Below are 7,466 nucleotides of genomic sequence, written 5' to 3'. Positions count from 1 at the left end.
GAAGATTAGACACATTTTTCACACTAAAATAAATGAGATTTGGGTGTTCAGAACTTCTTGCCATATATACATTTTTATATACATTTTTTTCATAAATAACAGTAAGAAATATTAGCAAAAGGGATAATAAACATAAAAAACATTGAAACCAATCAGTGGTAGAATGATAAAATATTTAAAGAAATTCTCAAAAAATTCCTGTGTTCAAATACATCTAACAAACCTTTCAAAAAAGTAAAAGTAACAAAAAATGTAAATCACCAACAGTACAATCAGTTTTCACAATGTTCTTCCATCAGATAAGGACCGAGTTCATTTTAACTGTCACAATCATTCTTGGTAATTTAATGGTCATCATTACTTAGTTCACTGTCATTATTTACTGCAGCATCATTAAATTCAGGTATTCTCTTCATGGAGAGAACTTCATTTGATGTTTCTTTAATGTTAACTTGAACATTCATGTTCAACATTTCACATAAAATGAGTTCTATATCCGAACCATCATTTTCCAAGAGTTTTTCAATGAGCTTGCGGTCACAACACAATGGCATGCAGCGATTGGCACTTTCCAGAGTGAATTTACCAATCGATGTAGTGAGGACATCTGATTGCGCCATTCCTTGGTCGCAAGTTTCACAAGTAACAATTGAACGAATGTATTTCACCGGATTTTTACAGTGTTTGCAGAGATTAATGTCTTTTAACGATGACAGTTCCACACTGGATATACGTCCAACTTTCATCGTGGTAGGTACAGCTGGTAACTTGATAGCACCTTCTAACAGTTCACTTTGTTCCGAGCGATATGAACCCTTCAAAATGTGATTCCTATTGAATTTGCTCACTGTAATGTGAGTTAGTCGGTATGACTTGTTAACTTCAAACTTTCCAACCATGTCAGGGCCCGCGCCACCGGGGGGGCCGGGGGGGCCATGGCCCCTCCACTTTTTTGCAAAGCAAAATAAAAAATTTCTCTTCACCTAATTATTTTTTTCTTTTCTGTGCGCGTGCCAATAAAAACGTTAGAACCTTTCTAAGAGGGGACAGATGGACACATAAGTCTAATTATACTATTTTGTTTTAAACAAACAAACTTAACAGTTTTCTTTCAGAAAATCAGAACAACAAGGAAGCTGTTCTAGCCAAATAAGACAGGTCAAAATCGAAAATTTTCCATCCCCTCCGCGCAAACCATGGTTGCGCCTCCTTAGTTACTATATTTTTGTTGGCCCCCTCACTTTCAAAATCGTGGCGCGGGCCCTGCATGTCTGAATATACCGTAAGTGGTTTTGGATGTGGTAAGCTGTTGTCAGTAACCAATAACTGTTGATAAGGAAGCATTTCCTTGCTGATTCCAGGTATGTCTGTACTTGTGACCAAGACTTCCAGATGAAGGCGAGAAAACATATGTACCTCAGTCATGGCTTCTTAACCTGAGAACAGATTGTGAATGTTTTCTGCACACCACGCTGAAGCTCTAAAGTGATGTGTGAAAACAAACAATCTGACGAATATGCAATCTCGAAATCGTAAGGACCGCGTTCGTCTAAAAGGACTGGGAATGACAACAAAGTTGCGCGATTGTAGTTTATGAATAGGGCACCGTATCAGTTTTTATTTTTCCGGCGCACAACAAGATTCTTGTTGTAGAATTTTCTGCGGGAGGACTATTTTCCTCAGATGTATAATTTTCAAGCGCCTTTAGAGGTTTACCGTGCACGTAAGAAAATTATGAACATCTGTTATCAGGTTATGGCTTCTTTGATTGTGCTGATCTGTATCGGGATTTCATAGAAAGGTTGTGCTCTTCGTTTTTTCAAAAAAATGGAGAACTTTTAATAAAATTTCAAAAAATGGAAAAACAACCAAAATTCGACAAGAACTGGCATCACCTGACAAGAGCCTGACCCTTGATAAAGATAAGATTGACAACAACCGTTGTACGGAGCATAATTGCATTAAAGATAATGAAAAAATTAAGATTCAATGCCATAAATGTCAAAGAATGCTACATTATGCCTGCACTGGACTACCACCATACCAGCTGAATATGTTTTTGAATAAAGGTTACAGAAAATACCAATGCATAACTTGTTGTTCTCCGGCAAAAGACCTCAGCATAAAAATCCATCATCAAGCAGAAAGAATAGAATGCTGTACACATAGCTATAAAAAAATGGATGCATGTGAAACCATAATACACCATAAAAGTGAGAATGAAAAGAGACTTAACACCGTGGTCAAGGACTTGAAGGCAAAATGTCAGGAATACCTAAAAGACAAAAATCAAGTAACTGATCTAATCCAGAGCCAATTTTCCGTCCTGGAAAAGAAGCTATCCACTAAAATTGAAGAGACAGTGAATGCAATCAAAAAAAAAAATCAAATGGTGTGCGTCCAATCAAAGTCGCCTTCAAAGACAGCCATATAAAGTACCGCTTCATGAAGAAGTTGACTGAACTAAGACAGCACGAGAAGTACGTAAAATTGAGCATCACCGACGATTTAACGAAAATTGAGAGAGAGCAAATCAAAGAATGGAAAAGAAGAGCAGACGAGATGAATAAAGCCAAGTCGAATGAAGACTTTAATTGGAGGGTGCGGGGAAGTCCTCGTGAGAAACTGTACCTAAAGATTTTTTGTACAAGAACGGTTTAGAGGTCCTCGTGTGCCTGGACTGTAATTATTTAATAAATAAATAAATAAATAAATATCGTTCAAAAGGTGGTGACATGTAAACAATATTAGATTGATCAGTGAAAAAAAATCGCCATTGGTTGCTCCTGAAACATGCGTGATTGTGACTCCTTTATCTACAGTTTTTAAAAACGATCCATGTTGATTCACATCGTATACAACCAGCCTTTTCTCCATTTTTTCTTATACAAGAATGAAAACTTCAAAATATTTTGACTTTGGAAGACTCACATACGATACAAAGCCAACCAAGTCTGTGAGATCTAAAATAAACGATAAAGGTAAAAGCAGACTCTTCAGATCAATTTGGTCAATAATTTACAAAATCGGCAGCAGGGTTCAATCTGATGGGACCTAAATGGATGCAATTTTTTCAACTTTCAGGCAAAATTTTCCAAACTTCAAGATGAGAGATTCAATTAAAACTTTGAAAGGCATGAAGAAGATTTGTTTGGAAATTTCCCCTTTTGACAGGGGATCTATGTTCCACCACACTTTCCATCATCGATTGAACCCTGCCTACAAACTATACTACACTCGAAATTAGTCTCATTAGAGCTTTGTGAAATAGGAAAAAAGTTTGTATGTGGCCAATATTAAATGAATTTGGACAGTACCGTTTTAGTAATTGGTATGAAATTTTATCCTGGTTAGTAGTAGCACTTCTCAGACAAAACCTTTCTTCCTAGACCAAATATTTCACACTATTAAATATTTAATAATTACCTTTTTTTTTTTAATTTTTGAAGCCTTCGCTTGGTAACCTGATAACAGCTGTTCATAATTTTCTTACGTGCACAGTAAACCTCTAAAGGCACTTGGAAATTATACATCTGAGGAAAATAGTCCTCCCGTGGAAAATTTTACAAACAAGAACCTTGTTAGCGCCAGAAAGTCAAATACTGATACGGCGCCCTATTCATAAACACAATCACGCAACTTTGTTGTCATTCCCAGTCCTTTTAGACGAACGCGGTCCTTACGATTTCGAGATTACATATTCGTCAGATTGTATGTTTTTCGCCCATTCCTTTAGAGCTTCAGTGTGGTGGGCAGAAAACAACCACAATCTGATCTCAGGTTATCGTTCGGGTGCTCTTAACGTTTTGATTTTAATTATATGAAACATATGTACTTGAAATGAAAAGTTTTCATATTTTTGCTTCTCTAAGCCTGTTCTCGATGTTTTTAAATTTTTGACGTTCGAAGCCTTAAGTTTGCAACGGATCGGTACGGTTTGGAAAGAAGAAGAAAAGCGATATGAATGAACTGTTTTGCAAATTCCACTTCGTAGATTCTTTCTGTTTGCAACTTTCATACAAATGAAATCGAATTATTTTAATACCCTTCAGATGTTTCTTTCATTTCAAAACAAAAGAACCGTTTCGATCCGGCCTGGATCTCAAAAAAAGTTGAAAAACCCAAACACGTTAACAATTGAACCATTCACGTAAAAAAATATGTGGCAACTGGGTCGAAGATAATCCTTAGAACAATATAAGGAACAGGAACACACATAGTATAAAAATCGCAATCGGAAATATTTTTACCTCATTTTAAAAAATTCAAAAACTAAAATCATAAACGTTTCAGAAGAGATAAGATTGAGACAGTATCAAAGGATACAGAACTAAAGGATAGATACACTACTAGGTCAAAAAACATTGATTAGGCAGTCTGTGCCACTAACTCGATCGGGAATTCTTCCGAAATGGGAATTACCTTCCCGAACGGGAAGAGCTTACTCTCATTTTTTCTGCCCGTTTGGGAAGATTCTTCCTCTTTGGGAAGTTGAAAATTGACTGAATCTTCGGCGAAGCTGAAACTTTTTGGAGGTGAAAAAGCATCAAATTTTAAGGTTTTTCACCGAAAGAAAAGTAGACTTTACCGTAGAAATCTTGTTAAATTGTGAAAAAACTGCGTAAACTTCCCAAACGGGAAGTTCCAACCCGATCGAGTTTTCCTTATTTTCCTGCTTCATCCCGATCTGGAAGTCCGTTTTTTAACTCTTACCCGTTCGGTCGGGAAAATTTTTGCCATTTCGAAAGAATCTTCCCATTTCGGAAGACTCTTCCCGATCGAGTTAGTGGCACAGACTGTTAGGCTCATGTTCAATGCTTTTCATTGTCTGTCAGCAAGTTTTATTGACTGTCAAAATAAAATTATTAACAAAAAGTACTTAACGCTGATTGTCAATCAATTTGCTTGAAAACTAAAAGAATATATTGACTGTCAATATTGACAGTAAATTTTTTGTATTGACCGTTCATTACTTACATTGACAGCTGGCAACAAAATAATTGACAGTCAATAAAAATCAATGACTGTAAGACAGGAAATATTGATGGTCAATGCAAACAATTTTTTGTCAATAACTTACAATTGATAGTCAATAAAACTTGATGACAGTCGATGAAATAATTTAAACATGGGCCTTATCGATGTTTTTTGACCTAGTAATGAGTAGAGTCTTACAAGTCAGCCATATTGGCTTGGATGATTTTTGCTAAGATAATAAAATACGGAACAAAGGCTAGCTATGTAAAAAATATATACAGGCTATTCCGAGACATAAACAAAGATGGTAGCCTAAGCTACAGCTTTAAACATATATACATAACATCCCCCTCTTAGGATAAAATAAAATACTAGAAATCTAATCATCTTTATATCTTTTGGGAGCAGAAACGACTCGACCTGATCTTGTGGTTCTAAGTTCGTTTTGAGGCTCTAATGGCTCTCTGTATGGGATGGTTGAGTCAGAGTCTTCCTCTTGATCATTAGTCTCAAGAAGACTCTCTAAGTCTGAGTTGTCATTGACTTTAAACTGTTCGTCAGTTTTCAAAAGATGTCTTCTGTTGCGTCGGATGGTCGTGTTTTTATCAGTTATTATAATATACGACCATGGTTCTTTCGTTTGATTTAGAACCGTGGCACGTCTTGCCCAGGTGTTTCTATCGTGTAAACGTACGTAATCTCCTAGCTGTAGAACTGGAAGAGATCTGCCTTGTTGAGACGAAGGCTTCTTGTTGCATTTGGTTGGTGTTGATTTGGTGTTGATGGTCACAATCAAGGTTCTGACTGTACGATTGAGGAGGGCTGTTGTTGGTGGACAACCCGTGCTGGTTGATTTCGAACGTTTTCAGCTGGAGAAGTGCAAGGTTGAGATCTTCCTTCTTCTTCATGGCTTTTTTTCAGCGTGCGTTTTACAGTTTGGACGGTTCGTTCAGCTATATAAAAAGTATATCCAGGCTATTCCGGAACATAAACAAAGATGGTAGCCTAAGCTACAGCTATAAACATATATACATAACACTCTTGATTAGAAAATATGATCATATTAGCTTTCAAACAAATTTTTTCCTTTCTTGGTTTCATTTTTCTTTGACTTAATGGAGGAAAGACATCGAGAAAATGAAAAAGTTATCTCTGCGACTTGGTTTTTTATACAAGCAGGTATCCAAAGTATTTCGCGTTTTCGCATTTCCTAAGTCTAAAGCAAACTTCAAACCAACAGCAACAAGTGTCCAATAACATCGTGTTCGTCCTAAACATGGGAATTTTTCGCTCAGAACGCACTGTCTGGCAGTGGCAACGTGAACAAAACTTTTTTCGATGAAAATAAACCGGTTGCTATTCTAAGACTTGCAAATGGCGACTCCCTCACTAGTTTGAGCATGCAATTTGGTGCGGGAAGCTGGACATGTCATGCTATTTGTAGAGAATTTGAGACTCATTTGTGTAGCCTTCGTGACAACTATATCAAATTTCCAAAGACCCCAAAAAAAATTTAGAATGCAATTAACAGCTTTGAAGAATTTAGTGGACTTTAGGTTAAACCTCAAATCATTGGAGACAGTGAAATCATTTTGAAGCCGAATCCAAACAATAACCTCAAGCCTACTGAGAGAAGGATCAATCGTAAACTTTGTAGTGCAAGAGTGGTTGTCGAGCAAGGGTTTGGGCTCTTAAAGTCTAGATGGAGAATTCTTTTTAAGAAAAACGAACAAAATCTCGATACACGCACAGTGGCTGCAGCCGTCGTTCTACACAACTTTTGTCTTCAAAAAAAAAACGATTCATTTCAAGAAGAGGTCGAAAATGACGACTATCAAATGGAGCAAGAGGGAGATGAAATTTGCAATGTGGCTAGTGACGTTAGGGATGCAATTTGTGACCACTTAGTCGAACAAAACATTATTTGGGTAGACGAATTATATGCGATTTTAGTCACTTAAACACTTTACTTTTATATTTTCGTTTGTCACTTTCTTACAGTTTAGACATATGTACAATCAAATATAAGCTAAATAAGCTAAGTAACAAAAGAAAAATCGCAAAGCCAGTTTGTTCCTTTTTTGTTTTCGGCAAGAGTTTTCATGACATCTTTGAAGCCAGAGACTAATACATTTGCTTGCTCCACCATCCCAGCTTTCAACTCCTTAGCTGCCGCTTCCGTGATATCATTGTTTTAAGATTGATTATCAACAGAGAATTTAAGCAAGTCATAAACGTCTTCAGTGTTTTTACATTTCTTTCCTTCCTTTCTTTCCTTGATTTTCAAAGCACCCTCTTCGCCGGTGCGGTCCATTCGAGCTTTCGAGCTTTCAATTCCTTAAATTCCTTCTCCAAGGATCTCGTTTTTGTTTTAAGTTGTACGAGATCTTTATTTGTGTCCGTGTCGAGTTCACTCAAAAATTTACTGTAGATTTCATCCCAAATCAAAAATCTGTTTTTTGTGCTTACTTTCTTTAAATCACCGTAAC

General features: G+C 36.6%; 1 protein-coding gene across 1 annotated transcript in view; it reads right to left on the bottom strand.

Moving 5' to 3' along the window:
• Positions 1–5,356: 5,356 nt before the first annotated feature.
• LOC136812378 (uncharacterized) overlaps positions 5,357–7,466 on the bottom strand; it is a 13,107-nt gene continuing 10,997 nt past the window's right edge. Inside the window, exon 11 of the mRNA XM_067068874.1 lies at positions 5,357–5,781. Coding sequence (XP_066924975.1) covers positions 5,357–5,781 — 425 coding nt within the window. The remainder of the gene's footprint in view (positions 5,782–7,466) is intronic.

This window comes from Clytia hemisphaerica, unplaced genomic scaffold (genome assembly GCF_902728285.1).
Source record: "Clytia hemisphaerica strain Z4C2 unplaced genomic scaffold, Clytia hemisphaerica genome assembly, whole genome shotgun sequence".
NCBI classification, from domain to species: Eukaryota; Metazoa; Cnidaria; class Hydrozoa; order Leptothecata; family Clytiidae; genus Clytia; species Clytia hemisphaerica.
Note: the sequence above shows the minus strand (reverse complement) of the source record. Positions and strands in the feature narration are given on the sequence as shown.